The sequence below is a fragment of the Aquila chrysaetos genome, chromosome 25 (genome assembly GCF_900496995.4).
Source record: "Aquila chrysaetos chrysaetos chromosome 25, bAquChr1.4, whole genome shotgun sequence".
Taxonomy (NCBI): Eukaryota; Metazoa; Chordata; class Aves; order Accipitriformes; family Accipitridae; genus Aquila; species Aquila chrysaetos.
Genome location: NC_044028.1, coordinates 5,502,319 through 5,522,728, shown reverse-complemented (window position 1 = coordinate 5,522,728; position 20,410 = coordinate 5,502,319). Strand labels below are relative to the sequence as shown.

Here is a 20,410-nt window from a genome sequence, read left to right as displayed (position 1 = left end):
CGACGCCTGCGCAGAGTGACGGCGGGGAGACGGCGGGGGGGTAGCCCCGCGCCGGCGCTTAGCAGCGGCTCCGGCGTCGCCTGCGGGCACAGCCGGGCGGGCCTCGGCCTTGCTGCGGAGCTCGAGTGCCACCAAGCGGCCCCGAAAGGCAGGAAACCCCGGCGGGCTGTGGAGAAGCCCTCACGGCAGCCGGCTCCGCTCCGCCATCCCGCTAGCGGCTTCTGCCCAGGGACAACCGCAGGCGGAGCACGGCCCTGAGAGCAGCCCCTTCCCCGTCGGGCACTGCCTCTAGAGCGACGGCGGGACACCCTCCCGTCACACCGCCCGCCCGCCCTCCATCTGAGCGCGCCGGGGCCACGCCCCCTGACCTATCCCCCTCGGCCACGCCCCAACCTTTGCGACACTCGCTTTGCGGCCGCGGCTGGTAACGGCGGTTTCTGCTGGTTACGGGGCGGACGCGGGGGGGTCCCCGGGGCCGGTGTCGTGTGTGTCCCGCACACACACACCCCCCGTGGCCGTGGCCATGGCCATGTCCTTCCAGAAGCCGTGGTTCCTCGCCCGGGCCCGCCGCCGCTTCGCCATGACCCGCGAGTGCGCTGTCCTGCTGCCCCGCGTCTGCGCCGCCCTGGCCGACCCGCGGCAACCCGGCTCCGACGACACCTGCCTGGAGAAGCTGCTCGACTGGTTCCAGGAGCTGACGCTGTTCGGTGAGTCCCCGCCGCTTGCAGGGCCCACCCCACCTCTCCCCTCTCCCAGGCCCCGGCCGCCGGTGACCGGCAGGGTCTTGTCCGAGGGGGAGGGAGGCCTGCAGGCCGGCAGCCCGGGGGAAGAGCCTCCCTCGGGGCTGCTGGTCCCTCGGTGACACCTGAAAAAGCAGTTCAGTACTCGAGGCCTGTGCCTGGGCTTCAGGTGAACCCAAATTCGTCCCTAACAGTTGCGAGGGGTTACGCTCAGCTCAGGCAAGCGCCTTAGAGTTGTGAGAGGGGACGGAAGTCCTGGCAGTGACCCTCTGTTTTCTGGCCTTTTCTCGGGCAACACCCGGTCGCTAGATTCTACCGTGCAGCTGGTGCAGGACAACCCCTGTCTGACAGAGTTCATCACCTCCGTGCTGGCACTGCCAGAGCCCAGTCCGAGCATCCTCTCCTTTACTCTGCGGTTAGCTGGGATACTTGCCGCTTCCGAAAACCGCTTCCAACACTTGCAGGTGAGTCGGCTACCCAGGTAACTGCTGCCGCGTGTCTGTTTCCTCCTCCTATATGGAGGGTGCCTGAAAATGTATGTATTCTGCTTATAAAGTTTCTGGCATGCGTCAAACGACTCGGCAAACAGTGATACGGTAATGAAGACCTACAATCGTACTGTTCCTTTTCAGTTCTCATGTAAAGCATGACTTCTTACTTCTGTCTTGCCTCAGTAGTACTATGAATGCTAATACGTAGTGCTTCTCATTTTCAGTTCAAAACAGTATATGGGATAACACTATTTCACAGCCGTTATTGCAAAATGTTGTATCCCTGGACAGATCCTGTAGATTTAAACTGCACTAACAGATGTAGTTTTTCGTCTGTAGTAGGTTGACAGGAAATCTCTGATTCCCTGCAAAAATGAGGGACCTTTCTAAAGCCCTGCTTTCTACAATAGAATACAATTGTAGTACCAAACTCAAAACCCAAAAGGCTTTGAGGGAAGAGCTCTCTTATGGGCATAAAGATGCCCTTTATGCATACAACTGAATAAAGCAGTCTAATGGAACTGATATATACATATGTTGTCCCTAGCATCTTAAAACCAAGCAATTTTGGTCTTGAACACCTCTCTTGCTTACTCTATCATAGGAACATGTGTTGAGTTTAAGCATGGGATTCTGAAAATTTTCTATTTTAGTGATACTTCTAGCAAGAGAAGGTTTCACTACAGTATTGATACTCATGACTTGGATGACAGAGCACCCTCTCCGCTCCCCTTGAGCCCCTTTGCTTACCATTTACTCTGTGTGTTCTCCTCTGGCCTCAGCAGGAGAAGCTGTTGGCCAGGCTCTTTGGCAGGGATGGGCCTCTGAACAGCGCAGTGTGGGAAGACGCATCTGTGCGAAGTGGCTGGGTGCAGGGTGTGCACAACATGATGCATCACCAGCCTGCCCTCCACTTGCTCTGCAGTGGTGGTGAGTACTTTGAGGACTGGGAACTCCCCAAATCCTCTGTGTCTCTTCCATTCCAGTCTGTTGCTCAGATCTCAAATGAGAGAGACCGGCGTTCTCATTTATTTAAGACGAAAATAAACCATTTGTCAAAAGTGCTGAAGTCATTGAAAGATGGTGGGGTTTTTGTTAAATTAGTTATGCTTCCTCCGCCCGCCCCAAACACTGAAGGTGGTGCCCTTTTGAGAGGGGAAAGAGGCACATCTTATGAAACACATGATAAAAATAGCTTATTAAAAGCTTTCTGTATTCTTACTTGTAACTCTTACGGAAAGGTACGTTTCAGTATGATTTTAGTGCAGAAAACCTAACCAGGGGCTCATTTAATACTTGCACACATTTGCAGTCTCGTTGTTATGTAGATATGTAAATTCTGCTGTTAACACCAACTTTAGATCCCACGTACAGAGCGGCCTAAAAGACTGGATTGGTATTAACATGCAGCATGCGCTGCTGTCCATGTGATGGAAAAGTAGTACTGTTGCTGCTGTTCATGTTTTTTGTACTGCTTGTGTCTGGAGATGGTACAGGCTCCTTCCATAAATACAGTGAGTGTGCTGTCAACTCTCCTAATATTACTAATGTTATACTGAAGTTCTGTTGTGTTCCTGAGTTATTAAAACACCTGAGGATCTGAAAACAGTTTTACTTTCTTCTTTTGTTTGCTTTTTGTTTGTTTGTTGTTAAGGACTGGCTGACTTTGAAACGCCATAGAGACTACAAAATAAAGTATAAAAAACCCCACCAACACCATTTAAAGCTGTGTAGTACTTGAATTAGAATAATATACGGTTGGAGTGCAACAAGGCTCCACCTCACAATAGGAAGGATGTTGTTTTTCCTCCAGTGACTTGTTTTGTTTTCACACAGGGGGCATAGATGTGATCTTCACTCTGCAAGGGGATCCCAGCCTGTTTGTGGCTTCAGCTGCCAGTCAGCTTCTGGTGCACATGCTCACCCTCTCTGTAGAGTCTGAAACGACTAAACCTCTCAGTACAAAGGACTGTGACTGGCCAGCGTGTGCCCAAATGATTATAAAGCGTATAGAAGATTCCCTTCAGTCCAGCTCTGCCTCTCACATCGAGCAGTCATTAAAACTGTTAACTAGTTTGTTTGGCAGTTGTCGTGCTACGTGGACTGAAGTACTTTGGTTAGGCGTAGCAAAGCAAATAGAATCCTTTTTGACGGAAGAGACTGTTCAAGTACAGCACATGCTGGCGAATCTTTTGCTTAACATGGCATGGTAAAGATCGGGGACCTTGGATCCAGTGATAAGATATATCTGTTTTCCACCGTCTGATAGGATGTATTACTTACGCTTCTTTCTTCTCAGGTCCCCTGTGTTTCGTGACACTGAAGGCAGTTTTTGGGCACTAGTGACTTCTGCTCTGGAACACTTAACCCCAGTACAAGCAGGTCCTTTGGCAGTGGGAATTCTGAGGCTCTACAAATGGTAGGACTCACTGCAACAGGATTTTTGCACTCTGCAAATGTTTCTGTACTATCATTTCTGGTGTCTTTCCAAGAACTGTTTTTTTCCTCACTGCATTTTTTGCTATATTCCTTAATATGTAAGACTGGTTGGCAAGAACCATGCCAGTAGCTAACAAACTTCAGACATTGATAGTAAGAATAATACCATTTCAAAGAGAGAGAAATGAAGGGAGCTGATATCGTGTTTATGTGTATACACTTGTATCTTACCTACAGCCAGCCAATTTCAGGAAGAAATAGAAAACTCCTTTAACTTTATACTACCAAGATTGATTAAGATGGACACGATTTGACTCCCTGTCAAATCCAGTAGTCTCTGTTCAGTTTTCGCTTTCACAAAAACGCTGCCTAGTGTAAAAGCTTTCACTGCTCTTACAGAAGTGTGCATGTGGAGACTCATGTCAATAGTTGTAGAATAACTTAGGTTAGAAGGAACCTGTAGAGGTGATTAATTCAACCTCTTGCTCAGTTCAGTGCTAACTTCAAAGATAGATAGGGTTGCTCAGGGCCTTCACCATTCAAGTTTCAAATATCCCCAAGGATGAGGATTCCAGAGCTTCTCTGGGCAACCCGTTCCAGTGCTTACACACTTTCATTTCACTATGGAAAGTATTTTCTATATATCCAGTTGGAATCTACCCTGTTGCAATTTAAGATTCTTGTCTTGTTGTGCACCTCTGAGAAGTCTGCCTGCATCTTCTCCATAACTCCACTTTAGGTAGTTGAAAAGCATCAAGATGAATACAGCACATATAGATACTGATTTACAGGCTAAGTAACACCTGTGTCTTAAGATATAAGGACACCATTTTGTTGATGAGAAATGCCTCTCTCTAAACCCCCTTCTTACACAGCATCCCACTCTTTATTTGCGTAGCTTGATAAGGCTGCTTCTAAATTCCAGAGCCATTTTCCCCTCTGCTTTCAGTTAGCCAGGGAGGCTTGGAAGAAGGCTTGAATTGTGATAATACTTCCATTGCTCTGTCATTGCTGGCTTGTTTAAAAGCCTGCATGAAAAATATTCTTCTGCTCAGCATTTGGGGGCAGATATTTGGGAAGGAATTGAAGTGTTCTTGTTTTGGTAACTGCTGTTTCCTCCTTGAAGCCCACAAGATGTGAGGATTCAGGCACTGACTGTTCTACTTCAGCCAATGGACTGTATTTTGAGAGCAGCCTCCCAGCCTCTGGAATATGCAGGTACAGTTGTGACAGAAAAGTAGAGGCTAGTCTGCTTGCCAGTGTTTTAAGTGTCTGGTGCAGACAAAACTGGAGGAGGAAGAGTAGAATTAGTCAAGGACAGTACCAGTGTTCGTGGCAAAATGCAGCATCCTACTGACAGTTGCATTTGAAGGGATATTCATACTACATCACCTGAATATCTGGATTAACTTTAAAAATCAACAGTCCTTTGTGTTCACTAACAACCTGAGCTCTTCCCTCTTTTGGTCCTCTAGGTTTGCTGGATGAGTCTGTTAGCGATCCCGTCACTGTTGAAAGTCTTCTGTCCTCCAGGTCATCTTGTGCTAATCTCCTGTGTCAGACCCTCGCTCATCTGGAGGAGCTGCTGTCTCTGGTAACGTTCAGAGAAGGAAAATAACCTGGGGATCAAATCGGTCCTTGAAAGACAGCATTAAGATTGGTTGCAAACTTTTGCAGTACAGCTTAACAGAATGTGGAGAGGAGTTGACAGTGAGGGCTTCCATATGTTAAAGAAGTCTAGCACAGTAGACTCCAAATAGGAAAACAGAGGAATACTGAGGCTTGTAAAGAGGGACTGCACCTAATTTTAAATCCATCTTCACAAGCCTTGTTACCATACCTTACTTCTACTGCAATTATTGATCTAGTGAAAAAACATAAATTGAACTGCTTTCCCAAACAGTTAGAAGAATCTCCTTCCATCTGTGCAATAGTTCTTGGGAGAGAGGAAGATAATTTGTTTGTAGTTATTAGCATTGTGGTACCTTAAGAACACACTAGAAATTGCAATTTTTGCTGCCTTCTGACCAAAAAATCCTGCTCTCTATGCACGGTTGAGACTTTTGCTGGAAACTTTTGTCCCTTTTTTCTTTCTCCCCTCCCATTAGAGTCGTTTGCCAGTGGATTTACCCTATACATCTTTGCTGCGCTCTCTCATGACAATATTACAATTCTGTAATGGCTTCCTGAGTCCAGCTTCTCCTCTGGGAAGCACAATAAGCCGAATCTTGATCAATTGCTTCAGAGTACAGAGGTCAGCTCTTGATGTCCTAGCAGCACTCTCAGAACGAAAAGGTGAGTTAATCTTTGCACTTTAATTTTGGAAATACTTGACTATTCTGTAGTTGCAGAATTTTTCATTCCCCTTCACTGATCTTTCTGAATGAAGACTACCACTTCCAGTTCTGAAGCTTGTTAATTTTTTCCAATTCTTCCTACTGTCTTGGCTAACCTTACATTCTGTTGATGAGCTAGGGCAGGTAATAATACTGTCATTGTGAGAAACTGGATGTTTCTCCTTTACTCTGAGGACTGTATTTGCTTTCTTCTCCAAACTGGTTTTACAATCCTGTGTCTCTCTGTATTTTAGCAGTTGAATTGTGATTCAGCTGCTCCTTCTCTCAGTATCGGTCCTTTTGTTTTGTATGTTTCAGGCAGTGACACACTCATAGAAAGTCTATTTGATCTCCTTCTGGCATACCTGGAGAGTCCAAACACCAGCCCTACTGTGAGTATAGAATGAAGGAGAGATCCAAGTCTACTAGCTTGCCCCAGTGGGATGTAGTTCTGAGAAATTGTCTAACAATAGTTGTTTCTTAGCACAGTTTGTATTAGAATACGTAGGACACTTGTCTTGATTCTGGGTGGCTTGCAGGAAATAGCTAAAATTCTAGTGAGTGAGTAACTGACCAATACATTGAGTGTTCTTGAAAAGACAGGATTTATCACATCTAAGAGTGGCACCAACATACTCAACGTGGCATGGCCCTTAAGTATTGAATTCTTTGCATTACGGGGTTTTGTTTTCTTGCTTTGTTTTGTTCGAGTGACTGATGACAACTGCAAATCAAAAGCTGGAGGTACTAGAACTTCATAATACTAAGCTGAGAATGGACATTTTCTAAGTGTCTGTTAGAATGTTGTATGAACATCATTTATTTGTGGCTTACAAGTAAGGAATCATATGTACTTGTTTACTCTGAGAATTTCTCTGTAAGTTTGAGGCTATAAAACAAATTTTATCTAGCATAAAGGCAACAATGCCTCCTCCTGTAGTAAAGTGAATCTGCTTTACATTTCTTCAGGTTCTAAAGAAAACATTTCAAGCTACGTCCAAGTGGTTGGTGCGCTTGCAGGAACTGTCCTGCTCCAACAGTCAGGGGCAACAAACTGAGAAGATTTTGGAAGGTAACAAAGCTATTCAGGTTGGGACAAACAGCAGCTACTGGCATACATGAAATCTGCTCTTGCCTACCTTTTCTGCTCAAAGCACTTAGGATTCATTTGCTCACAACTATGGTGAGTTTAGGTTTAGCTGTCCGAGTAGTGCTTTGAAGAACTCTGGGAGAAGCACACAGCAGCAGCAAAAGGGATTGCATCAGATAAAATGATGGAGAGGTTGTACAGTGATTGCTTCAGTAAGGTTTGTTGCCTTTCATGTCCATTCAAGCTTGTCACTGGGCTTTTACAGATGTGTTTCTGGTGCTGCAGAAGCGTTTGTGCAGTCCTTGCTGGGAAGTAAGAGATTCTTCTCTGGAGTTCCTCACTGTCCTGATTAAATGCTTGAGAGGTAAGCGCAGAGATTTAACAGTTCGTAGTGGAGGAGTATTTCTTTTAATGTTATGAAAGTCAATCAGGCTGGTGAAGCATCCTCTGACCTGTAACTGGAGGGCTAAGAAAAGAAAGAAGTGTCAAGATTTTTACTCTTAGATCATGACTAAAATCTGACAAAAAGACTAATAAACTGATCCTACTTTTCTGTTGAACTCAGATTGCTGTGTCCTCCTTAATGGCAGTTTCAGTGAGTTAAATTGAGGGTGATGTCAAGGCAGGTGACAATGCTTAATGGCAGATAATACTTTCCCTTTTTTCAGTTTGCTCTGTAGTGGAGTCTGTCTGGTTTCACTCAGCAGGCTGGGGGCTGGAATTTAGAAGGCTAAAAGCCTAGATCTGCTTTGCATGATTTGGATTAATTACTGATTTTCCACTTTACTGGTAGCTCAGACTTTACAGCAGGTAGCACTAAGACAATGTTAATTCTTCTACAGTAGCTCTGTGATATTGGAAGAGCGGGGGATGTTGCCAACTCCTGTTGTCCCCAGGTCACAAAGGAAGTATCCAGCACATTCAGCTGCATTAGTGCTGCAGTTGCATTCTTGTTCTTTGTCATATGCCTTGAAAACATGAAAGGAAGACTGTTTTTTCCTCCTTTAAGCAAAGGCATAAGTTTGATAGGCTGAAAGCGTGTCCCCGCTTGCCCAGAGAAGTTTTTTCTTGACCCTAGAATATTTACGGTGTAAATGGATTTTTCCAAGTTCCAGTGTCTAGCTGGGCTTGACTGAAAGTCACCAAGCTGCTGGAAAATGGGGAGCCTGACACAGAGTATCTGTGCTCTTGTGAGCAGCTGCTGGTCTCTGCAGTGGCTCAGCTCACTGGCAGCTGTCCCTGCAGTCAGTGGGCATCCTTGTATGACGCAAAGAACTGTTTGCATTGGAAACAGCTTCATGCTCTGAGAGAATAAAGCCTTGCTTCTTTGGATTGCTGTCTTGTTTACAGACCAGGATGAGTTCAGGCAGTCTCTCCTGTCTTCAGAGGTGCCAAGGCTTACGGAAAATCTTCTTGAGGATCCAGAAAGCTACGTGCGAGCGAGTGCTGTGACTGCTGTGGGACACTTGGCCTTCATTACTTACTTTGCTCCAGAGCCACCTGTTGTAGGCAATCAGTATAATAAAGAGGTATGATGACTTTGTGTAGCCCAATGCAGAATCAAGCAGAACTACACATCAGTTTAGTGCTGTACTACTTATAACTTTCGTCACAAGTTATCTGCAGCCTCATGCAGGCAGATTTCACAACTGGTAGTGAAAAGACAAGAACAGCGGAAGTAAAAAGTCTAGTTTCTTTGTGTGTTCCTCACCTCATTGTGCTTTCTCTTTGTCTTTTTACCTTTAGAACACTGTAGCAAAGCTTCAAGAAATCTTGTCAACGGACCCAGAGGGCTTTCCTAGGAGGGCTGTGATCAGCATCTTCATCAAGTGGCTGAGACAAGGCTGCACAGGTCAGCTAGAAGATACAGAGCAGTTTGTCTCTAGAGTGATCCAAACTGTGGAGCATGACTTAGACTGGGAAGTTAGACTTGGTGGTTTGGAACTGATCGAAGTTTTCTGTAGCCAGACAATTTGCCAACTTGGCCTTCCTCAGTGCCCTTATGCTCCTGTCTCATCTGCAGTCACTAGTTCCATTCATTGGAATGAGTCACTGCAGGTATTTTGCCGAGCAAAACTGTTCAGCTTTTTGTTTCGGTCTTTGTGTGACTGTGACAAACCAGTAGGTCAGAGAGCCTGTGATGTACTGCTTGGCTTGAGAAGTAATTTCTATCCAGTTAGTACTCTGGAGGGTTCACAAGGCACTGGAGATTCAGCTGTAGGACATGGCATTGCCTGGTTACAAAGGACGCTAAGGCAGGGTTCTCTGGCCCAGAATTTCCCCACAGATGGTAGTAATGGGGTAGATTTTCAAGATCCAGAGAACATGATGATAGCTTTGGGTGCAATAGAGTTAGAAGAGCTACATGATGAGCTAAATAGAAGTAGTGACCATGTGGAGAAAAGCCCTCAGTCCCTCTTACAGGACATCCTTGCTACTGTGGGGACCATAGAGGAGAATGAAGCTGACTGTTACTGAAGACATCTTTTGCTCTGAGGGAGCAGTGTTTAAGTAGTTTTCTTCTGGGGGAGAATTTTTTGCTACCAGTCGTGAAGTCTTTCTTGAGAGAGGATAAAAAGAAGTGTTACACTGAACAGAGAAAAGGATGGTTTTGTTAGCTTTAATACTGAAGAATTTTTTGTTAAAACTTGCAGTCTCCAATAAACTGTGATTTGTTTTTCAAAGTAAACACATTAAGAAATGCATTTGTTCTTTTTTAAAGTCCTTTGTCTTTTAAGAAAGCACCAGACCATGCCTACATAAGGAAACATTTTTTAAAAACAAAACAGTGACTGAAAACAAGTTGTTGCGTGCACCTTTTAGAGCCAGAGTAGCTAAAACTGATTGAAAACTGGTTTTAAGGGACATTTGTTTTGACCTTGTCCCTATCTCCATTCTAAAAACAAGAGTTGTCAAGTTCCCTGTTGCATTTTGAGGTCTAGAGCAGAAGGTGGCACTTAAGGAGTCAAAAGCTGATCATCCTTAACATTACAAACTTTCTTCTGTAGATAACATACTTGTTTGATCTCAGCAGTGATACTAAAAAGCTGACTTTGTTTTTAACTGAAGCCAGAAACCAGACTATTTTGCTGAATTTTAAGTGCTCCTTTTCTGCATTCCTAAAGAACTAGGATAGCTTCTAACTAGTAAGAGAAACTGACACCTGCAGCTTTTTATGATAAAAATAGGTCTATCCTTAGCTTTGGTAAACAATTAGAAAACAGCAGCTGTAGCGTGAACAGCAACATTGTTTTCTGAGAAGAAAATCGCCAGTTTTTTAAAAACACAGGGAAGACTGTGGTTTGCAACTTACTCCAATGTCTTGCCATGTGCTAAGAAGTTTTCTGAAACCTAGGAAAAAACAAGAACAACGGAGTACCTTTAGTGTAGGTCAAACCGTGCTGTATTCCTTTCCAGCACTGTGGTGTTACTTAGCATCCTTTTTCCTCCTGCAGCCTAGGTAGAGGCAAGAACACAACACTCATTTTAGGCTAATGCAGGCTATAGCATCTAATACAGTGGGAGAACTTCTACAGTCTCCTCCTTCAATATTATCCCTGCAGCAGTACAACAGGGTGAGTTGTAGTTTGAATTTTTTGCTGCTGAGGTTGAAGATGAATGAAGTCAGCACACTTACCTATCGTTCTGTGCGCAGCTTTATGTATGACAGAGCCCTTGGGTGTTGTACCAGCAGCTGTTATTGGGAGAAGGCAGCTCTGCTTCTGATACACAATTCTACCTGAGCACGGTCTACACCTGGCAAAAGACAGAAGATATTAAAAATCAGGTCTTTTCCTGCCACTGCATTTTTCTCAGAAATTAAAAGGGTTAGCGAGAGAGAAGGGATTTGCTGTTAAAGAAGCGTGGGTTGTTTGTAGAGTTTTAGCAGTCCTGTCTGGTGAAGGGATTATAGTTCCAAAACTAGCATTACATGTTGAGAATAGGTCACATATGCTCCAGGAAAGGAGACAGCAGGTTACTGGGTAAACATCTTCCTCCCGTTCAGCACTAGAATTCTTATGATTTCAGGGTTGTGCAGTTTAGGAGACTCCAAGGAATTATTCAAATATCAGCAAATTGAAAAAGTGACTTGTTACGGAACAGAAACACTGCTTATTACTGAGGTCTCTTGACTCCCAGACCTATTAAATTTTAATGGAACTTTTTTTTTCTTTTTGATCGGCTGGGGTGATGGTGACATTGTTAAGTTTATACCGTTTGCCTAATTGCAGTCCAAAGTCTTGTTTATACACAGTATGCTTGTACACTGAAACCCAAATGTACAACAAACTGGGAGGGCTCCTTATCTTTGGAAGGGGAATTAAGGACTACTTTCATCTTTCATTAAAAACCGGTCTCTACCTCCAGCAATTAGGTGACTCAAAGCTGATTCTGTACTTCTCTCTCTTCCGACCTCACTACATTGCCTTGCTGCCACTTTAGGTACAGTAGAGAGTCTCATTAACACAGATGCTTGACTGACACTGACATCCTGCACCTGATAATTGGGAGAAACGTGAAGGGTCATGAAGATTGAGCAGTGTGAGGAACAAATGGCAGGGACTAGAGAGGTTGAGGGAGATGAAAGCAAAATAAAAAACCCATGATTCTTTCTACAGAAGATGATGGCAGTGGCATTTGTGAGCTGAAAATTTAGCTACCAAATTTGTAAACACGCACTAACAGCTACTAATGTGAATCATCCATCGTGCTGGGATACCCTCTCTAGGATGCCCATCTTTGCACACGTAAGAACTCATACAAGTCCTGCCCCACTTACTTACACTGCTAACTCATTTTCAACCCACTTCTTTCTTACCTACCAAAGCTTTTTCTGCACCTCCACAATGTCCTTATCCCAGCCACACAGCTTTCTGCTGGGTTAAGAATTTACACCATGGGGTATCTTTTGCTAAGAAGCTGTGGTTGTTGTGCACCTAAGGGGAGGGTTTAACTCTCAAGGAGACAGTCCTGAGAAGCAGACTTGTTACCCCCATATGCATATTGAACATTCACATCAACAAGCGCTATTGCTACTTACCACGTCACAACGTGACAACAGTGCATAAACTCTACACACCCAGCTCGCTCCTGTCACACAGTGAGGACTTCAACGACTTAGAGAAGGGGGTGGGCTGCCTGACCTTCCATTACGGACACAGGAGAAAGTTCAAAACTGCTTTTTTGGGATGGATTTCTATAGAAACTGCTGCTTTCACACCATCAGTGCTGTAGCTGTGTACAGTTCCTGCAGGAGGCAGGCACCACTGAGAGAGTTTTTCCAATGCGCACACATGCACTACAGCGGATTTCAGCAAAGGCTGTGGCCAGGCACGGGCCTCTAATGCAAGAGGCACCAAGGTTCAGGACTGTCATATGCTTTAGTGTGGGCTGTGGCTGGCAGGCACTAGCAATACAAGTGGTATCAACGCAGAATGTCACAGATGAGAAAAATTTGTCTCTGATGGCTGGTACTGTGAAAGAAGAAGATTACAAAGCTCATTTCAGGTCTCTTCATCTGCACAGCGCAATCTAAGTTCTGATGCCTGATCTGTACACAGGTATGAAATTCCTAGAATTGCTTTCAACACATTTCAACAAAGCTCTGAAGAAAGGATTTAGCCTTTAACTGCTCAGACACAGGAGAGAAGGAGAGAACAAGCATCTTTGGCTCAGCCCTACACTAGCAACAGCTTTATAAAAGCTGCCAGAAGAATGGCTGTTAATTTTCTGTTTTAATACACTGGACATTTAAAAGCCAAAGAATAGTCTTTGCCTAATTATACTAATTGCACAACTTAGTAAAAAATGGGCCATAAATGTCTAAGGCTGTTGCTTTAGCTTAGATATATGTGATCTGTGATTACTGATCAATTCATCCATATCTTTGCAATTTCTTTTGTCCAGCTCTAATAAAATTTGCTCTACCTTTCGACACATATTTATCAAAGCTTCTGAAAACCACCATGTGTTAGAGAGGAAACTCATCAACCACCTTCACAGCAAACATTCTCAGCAATTTACAATGGAAAAATGTATCAGTAGCAGCACCTCTGTAGTCTGTGTCATTTCCCTTTAGAGCAGTGGGTTTTGTCCTCTGCTGAGAAATAAAGCACCACTTTAACACGGCCAGACCTCAGCCTGCGTCAGACATGCTCCTCCACAGACAGGACAGATCTTGCCTATAACCTTGCAAGCCAGCATGCAGAGAAATGGAAGGGCTTTCTTTCAAAGAATCAGTGTGTCTGTCTGGACAAGGTGGAACAAAGCTGGTGATGTAGAGCTGTAATGAAAGCATTCGGGGTTCTGCAAACACACATCATAGGTACACTTACGACTCATCCCCAGATGGAAGGGGAAATGAGCAGTCCACTTCAAAAGGCCCTGCAATACTACAGGTGCAATTACACAACTGTTTCAGTTAAAGCAAAATGAAACTAAAGAAAACAGTATTTCTATCTGTAACATCAATACCAAGTCTCTGCTTAGAGCACAGCAGCTTAATATGTTTATTTACAATAAACATATAACTGGGCTGCGAAGATGCCTTTCACATGGCTGTGTCCAAACCAAACCCATCCAAACCAAGTTACTCCCCAGCTCATTCTGCAGTTGCCCAGTTGTCAGACTCTGCGCAAGGGCAGAAACATGCTGTGCGGGACAGAGGGTGCACCCACCCCTTTGAAGGACATCATTGCTCGATTAGACCAGATCAGGTGTAAAGTAAAACCACAACCTTAAACAGCTCCTGTAGAGCATTAGGGCTTGAACCGTGGTAGGACTGCCCCTTTTCAGTGAAAGATAGATGGGAATTACCCTTAAGAGATAGATACACTTTCAAGTCTTCAATTCTCCCATTTCATTATCTCTTGGTCCTCGTATTTCGAGTCTCCATTGACCCCATATTCCCTGGGCTTTCAGGCAGGGTCAGTAGAAGGGAGCAGGGAGCTTGCGCTGCTGTGCGTAGGGACATCAAGGCTCGCCCCAGCTGGTCCCTCACCACCACCACGCTCAGAGCTTTGGCCTCGAACCAGCTTCTGGGCTGGGCTGTGACCAGCACGAAGGAGCCGCAGAGCCAGGTCTGGCAGATGGCAAATCCAGGCTGTACATCTTAAAACACGACTTCGCCCAGCCATGCCAGCACCAAAATAAACCCTTATTAAGCTGCGTTAGCCATCACACATGAAATTCTTCTGATTTAGCCCTTATGTAGGCTGGGCAGGGACACAGGTGAGCCCTGGAGCCCATCGCTCTCAAAAATAAACACCCTTGATGGGATTGATCTCGCGATTACAACTCTCATTACGTGCCAACAGCAAAAAAGCTGCAGTTAAAACACAAATGGCAATGGTTGCTAAGTGACAGCATCCGTACAGGCTTGTCACAGCCGTGAGACAAACAGCTGTGGCTGCACAGCAATCCCATCTTGTCCATGTAATTGAGGATAAAAATGCTGTTTTCATTACCGCCTAGTAACCCTAACTTGGACCTGTCAGAATATTTTATGCTTTAGTTTCTGACAAGAAGAGCCCAGTGAAAACAAGACTAAAGCCTCCACTGAAACCAGTGGAAGTGTTTGATTCAAAATATCTTTAATATTGCATGCTCTTTCAACATATTTTCTTCCCAGTGAACTAGTGCATAAGACAACAACACGGCTTTCTTGGCTAAATGGTCCATTTCTGAAAAACAGGGAGCTACGTGACAGTATTTTCAGTGAGGTTCATTTGAAAAAACAACAACAAAAATCAACAAAAAACCCACCTGTCAGCCTCTAAAGTGAACCTGCGGGCTATGTTCAACACTGAAGGTTTCTGCAACATTTGGAAAAGATAATAACTTTTTCAGAGCTGCAAACAACATATATCCTTATAAATAAAGTATTTGAACCAGAACTTTAAAATTACATAAAGTGATGGTTGAGTTGTTAAGGAGTCCAGGATCCAGCAAGGCACGATGGCATCACTTGCTGCAGCGAAATCAGTGGTGGGACCGGGTGGGGAGAAGCCATAAGAAGTACTTAAGCACCATTTTGCCAGGGTGGAGTATTGCAAACCCCTAAAGTAGAGAGACCCTAATTAGCACAACCAGCAGCTCAATGCATCCAAGGAAGATACATTTAAAAAAAAAAAGGGGGGGGGGGGGGGGGGGGAAGAATTGCAACAGGCTGTATACAAGAGTTTGCTCACCCTATGTACTCTTACACACTGCAGAAAAAAACCTGTTTGAGGCCATGCTGGTAGTGGAGACAAAGGGATGGATCTGTCAACGTCCTGTGAACAGATCAGAAGTGACCAGGAAAAGCCACCACCCGGCTGCCAAACAGAGCGAGAAAAGCACAAACAGGCATGCACAGCTCGGCACGCACGCTGGCCGCAATACCAACGCGTGAGCTGTACGGGCATATCCAAGCACTCAAACACGAGGGATCATCTTCAGCTGCTGAGGCAGTGCATCTTGGCGTGAAACATCCTACCAGAACGCGTGTGATCACATTTACTCCAAGCAGCAGTTCTCAGTGACTACTGAAGCTCATTATACCCCTTCCTAATGAATTCTCTTTCAGCTCCATCCACAGAAGCCTCGATTTCCAGTGCCAGGAGTAACAGCCCTGATCCTGCCGACAGCTCAAACAACACACGAGTCGTGAGTGCAGTCAAAGCTCATCCACGTGGATAAAGCCAACTTGACTGTTGCCTTTGGTCACTATCTCCACATCAGCATATTAAACACTTCTATTTTGCACATTATGCCAGAGTAAAATGTGGGGTTTTTTTCCCCCTCTATATTTTATCCATAAATGCAGCACTTCTCCTAGCTGTTCTTATTCCCCAGATTACTTCACCACAGTCAAGCAAACGAGCGTGTCTCATACTGGTATTAAACCCCTGTGTCACTGCTCTCTAAATCCTGCAGCACAGGGTGAATATTGCTGTGCAGACAAAGGTCTGACTTTTCAGCAGCATTAAATTAGCCAGCTCAAAGGTGTAGCACGCCGTCTGGCTGGCTGGATGAAAGGCACGTCCTCCGCGTACGCCGCAGCGCTGGCGGGCAGACAGCTCAACCTCGCCGTTACTACAGACGTGGCATCATGGAGGGGAAAAAAAGGAGAGAGACCTCCTGTCTCCCTAATTCCTCTTGAGAACTTCTGCCCCATAGGGATCTGCCTTGCCTTCCTCCCTAGTTTGGGAGCATCTTCTCCGCCCTTTATTTATTACGAGATCAAAGATCCATCTCCATGGAAACGTCTGAGCTCAAAGAGTTTCTGCACTACGGCTTTACATCCTGCACATTGCTTTTGGCACTGGTTTTTTGAAACAGAAGCTTTGAGATGATCAGCATTCAGGTCTCCACAGAAATAGTTTGATTAGTAATAATCGATAACCCGAGCAGCGTGCGTACGTGTAAAACTAACACGCACGCTGCAGAGCAGAACTGCTGCTGTGTTACGGCACCTGCGGTCCATGAAGAGCACAGCCACTCAGCTCTGCATGGAGGCATCCCGCGTCCTGGCCCCTACGGCTTTCAGGCTGATGTCCAGAGTAGATGAGGGACACCGACATGTTTGCTCTTCGATAGCTGCCACCCCAGCACTTTGTCCCCACATCTGAAGTTTGGTAGGACTTTCGGCAGATGTAGAGACCAGAGCCATGTGGGCAGAGGGGCCGGAGCCCATTACTGCCTGCTCTGTGCTGCATCTCCAGCCTTGGAGGCGGCAGCTGTGGAGCTGCTTGGACTTACCCAACAGAGACGGCAAATGGCCCAACACCCAGCCCAGCAAAGACTTCATGAATTCTGCATTCAAACTGTTATGTCTGGACCAGCAGTGGCTGGGACACTAGTGCTGGCTCATTCCAGGGACATCCCTCCTGGTAGCACTGAGCTCCAGTTCCTTCAGCAGTCACTCCTACAACCAATTCCCAGGAGAGGGACAATAAAAGTAAAACAGACGTGGTTTATGATATTTTTTGTTCCCTGTTCAGTTCACCACATGGCCACACAAACTGTTAAGCTGCCGTACTGGGGGCAGGAGCGACCAGCCAGGAGGAAAACTATTCAAACAGCCATTGCAGCTGCTGCCAACAGAAAGTTGATGTGGAGCTGCAGCCTCGCAGGAAATCCTGGGTCCAGCTTAAACCCCCTACGAAGAAGAGTCAGGGCAAAAAGGAGTGAAACAGAACTCACTTGTGACACTCACATTTTCACAGACTTTCTTGCCCCGAGAAGGGCAAGCAGGGAGTGCAGAGCACGCGGGGCTGTGTTAGCACTGAAGCAGAGCTAATCGCACCGACCTGGAGAGCATCAGCCAGCGCCTGGGGCAGGAGCACTACTACATCTCCCAGCACTACTGAGGGCAGATCCTGCTTCAAGGAATTCAGACCATCTCTCGCTACTGCTTGTGGCAGTGGCGAGCCCCGAGTTGCCCATATGCACACAGAATGTGATTTTTATAATCACATTAAAAAAATTTCAGAATAGCAACTGTGCAGAGAGCAATCCAGCTGCCAGCATTTAGCCTGATGCTAGGGCACAGGCAGAATATGCCAGGCATGGATTAATACCGCATAAGCTGCACCATGCTGAGTTTCATGGCTTAATTATAAAAGAGAAAGCAATAATCAAGGGATCTGTAAGGCTAATAAATGTTCTGAGAACACTGAATGTGACACAAGAGCCGCAGCCAGTGCGACAGGACATGAACGCATTTAAAAAGCAGATTAATCACACACCATGTATTAATTCACAGCTGGTTTCCAATGACAGCACTTGGCCTTTAGCTGCCTTCATAGCATCACTGGGCACAATTGGATCATCACCCAGTCCAGAGCAAAGCGGGCTGTAGTCTACCCACAAGCAAAAAAAAAACCAAAAAAACAGCCACGCATCAGTCCAACAAGACACAGACATTAGCTCTGGATTAAAGCTCTGCAGCCCTGTGACTCTCTCCTGCCTTATGCCTAAGCTCAGTTTAGCACTCACACCTGTATCGGCATTTGGAGGTTTCTGGGTCAGCGACGGTGTCCACCAGGCCACACAGCGTGAGTCACCTGGCGAAGGACAGCGCAAGGAGAAAATCAGGCCCCTGGCAAATTCTCCAGTCATCTCTGCAGTAAAATACTTGAAAGCACTTCTGTTTCTCAGCGCCTCCAACTATCTCTCCTCTCCATCTCGTATTTCATCTCATTGCAGCTTTTTAATTACGCAGAGACCTCATTGCGGGGCTTTGCCTCTCATTCACATACTTCCGTTCTTCTATATGGAGTACATATTTCTATAGAGGGTACTGTCTCCAATCAGATTATTGCCCACGTGAAACTTGATGTCTCTATGTCTCTGACTCAGGGAAAACTCCGTTAAACCTTAAAACAGAGATGCCACCAAGAAGAACCCCTCCACCTGCGCTGTCACAGAGTGATCCCCAAATTCCTGTAGACCAAGATGCCAATGCAGGACATGACTCAGCCCTTTACCAGTTGCTGACATCAGCAAGATATTCCTTGGGCTGAAATGCTGCAGGACTGGGTGCCAGTCAGGGCTGCATGTATAGAAACTTGAAATGCTCCCAAACATCCACTTCTGCCCAATAATTCTTTGCATCAGAGACAGTTTCCTTACTGCAAACATCTCCTTCTCTAGCTCTCTACAAAGGGCAGCTTTTTGCAGCTCTCTGCCCAAAGATCTATTATCAAACCAAAGCATTTCAAAAGAAATAGCTACCCTTCTTCTCTTACTAATAATCCCAAATTTAACAATGTCCTACTTAACACCTCCTCTGAAACCAGGAAGCGAGATGCTATTTCTGCTGGCCTCAATAAGTGGACTCTGCTGAACGCCAGGGAACACACAGACCAGATACCAGGCTGAGTTTAAAGCCTGGGCTGGATTGCTCAGGCAGCAGCCTCCTTCTTCGTTGTTTCTAAAGCCTAATTAGCAGCCAAGAGGAAGCAATCATTTAAAAAAAATAAAATAAAAAAAACCTGAGAATCACTCTGTACATTCCCCAGATCCTCTATGCCAGGCCAAATTTGTACACTGAAGTTGCATTCTCCTTGCTGTAAAAATATATATCTGCCCCCTCTTCTGCCTCTGCGACCATATGGGGACCTGAAATCACGCTTCCTCATGGGAATGAATCACGGAGCATCCACACTGACTTCCTATAGAGAGACTTCAAACATGAAATCACTGGTAAAAAGGGAAGAAGACCCTGCATATGGGCACAGCTTGGGATAAAATAAATTTTCCTTAGATTGGCACAAGACAGATTTGGACCAGCTACTGCCTAGATCTGTGGGTTGACAGCCTCTTCTCAAGAGTCTCTAACACCAGTAAAAAGTCTGAAGAAACCTGTAGGATTAGAAGCTGCCCAGGATGCACATGGAAGCATGATCTAGCAAATTATGTGCAAATAAATGGCTCCCTTTTATTCCCCTGCAGATCTGCCCAGTGTTTTCATCTTCACTCCATAGCTGTTCTCTTTTTCTCTCCCTTATCTTTTCCTCCAGCATCAGCTTGTGGCAGCAGATCGCACTCACTAATCAAAGAAGGGCTGGGCTCTTTTTATTGTTTCTTAAAGTCTGTGGCACTACAGTAACACCAGCCAAACACTTGTTTTCATTATTGTTCCTCCCCAAGCCTGCCAATAGAGCCTGGACCCTGCCAGGACACAGCAGAGAGCGACAATTTTACTGGTCCGGTGCGTTTCCAGACTGAGCACGAGCATTGCCTTAGGGACACTAATGCCTCCACTCCATCACCTACCAGAAGGTGCCTGCTGCTCTCTTCTCTTCTGCCACCTCCTACCGCGGGAAGGAAGCTGTCCTTCACTGCTGCCGATCCGAGCTGCTTCACTTGGATTTCTCAAGGGAATCACGGGAAAACCCGAGTACCACACTCGCATCGCTGTTCACCCGAGCCTCCACGAGGTTCATCCATAGGGCTCTTTAGGGAAGCGTGATGGATAGGGCGCAAGGCAGCATCCCAGGGCACATCCTGGCACGCAAACGGGGATGGCTCGGGTAGCGCCCAGGGCAGCAGCTGGGCAAAGGAGTGGCCTTTCCACAGCACCAGCACAATACACTGCATTTTTACGGTACTAAATGGAAGAGACAAGGAACATTTCATCTCCCTTTCACCCCCTCTGATGTGCACAGAGAGCCAAACCAACTGATTTCAGTGAGGAAGCACAAAGCTCCTGTAGGCTTGTCGGATGTGGTCCCTCAGACTCTCCTGTTCAAGGTGAAATCCTGCTTCAGTAATTCCTCATCTCCTGCTTCAGACCCTCTGTCTACTAGACACACACCACCAGATCTT

At 45.6% G+C, this 20,410-nt stretch overlaps 1 protein-coding gene and 1 long non-coding RNA gene across 4 annotated transcripts; one reads left to right on the top strand and one right to left on the bottom strand.

Moving 5' to 3' along the window:
• Positions 1-420: 420 nt before the first annotated feature.
• BRAT1 (BRCA1 associated ATM activator 1) lies at positions 421-9,785 on the top strand. Of its 3 annotated transcripts, none has more exons than XM_030002034.2 (13): positions 421-707; positions 1,050-1,204; positions 2,017-2,161; positions 3,068-3,440; positions 3,531-3,650; positions 4,797-4,888; positions 5,146-5,264; positions 5,779-5,965; positions 6,325-6,398; positions 6,976-7,078; positions 7,362-7,460; positions 8,447-8,625; positions 8,843-9,785. In XM_030002034.2, the coding sequence occupies exons 1-13, from the start codon at positions 524-526 to the stop codon at positions 9,572-9,574; spliced, it is 2,562 nt and encodes an 853-aa protein (XP_029857894.1). In that variant the 5' UTR covers positions 421-523; the 3' UTR covers positions 9,575-9,785. The 3 variants fall into 3 exon arrangements, with proteins under 3 accessions (XP_029857894.1, XP_029857893.1, XP_029857895.1); XM_030002033.2 differs by having other exon boundaries at positions 2,014-2,161; XM_030002035.1 differs by lacking the exon at positions 1,050-1,204 and having other exon boundaries at positions 607-707; positions 1,205-2,161.
• A 47-nt stretch (positions 9,786-9,832) lies between these two features.
• LOC121232602 lies at positions 9,833-20,073 on the bottom strand. Its single transcript, XR_005931400.1, has 3 exons — positions 19,859-20,073; positions 10,734-10,852; positions 9,833-10,552 (listed from the first exon to the last, which is right to left on the bottom strand). It is a non-coding gene; the product is annotated as an uncharacterized LOC121232602 (long non-coding RNA).
• Positions 20,074-20,410: the final 337 nt, after the last annotated feature.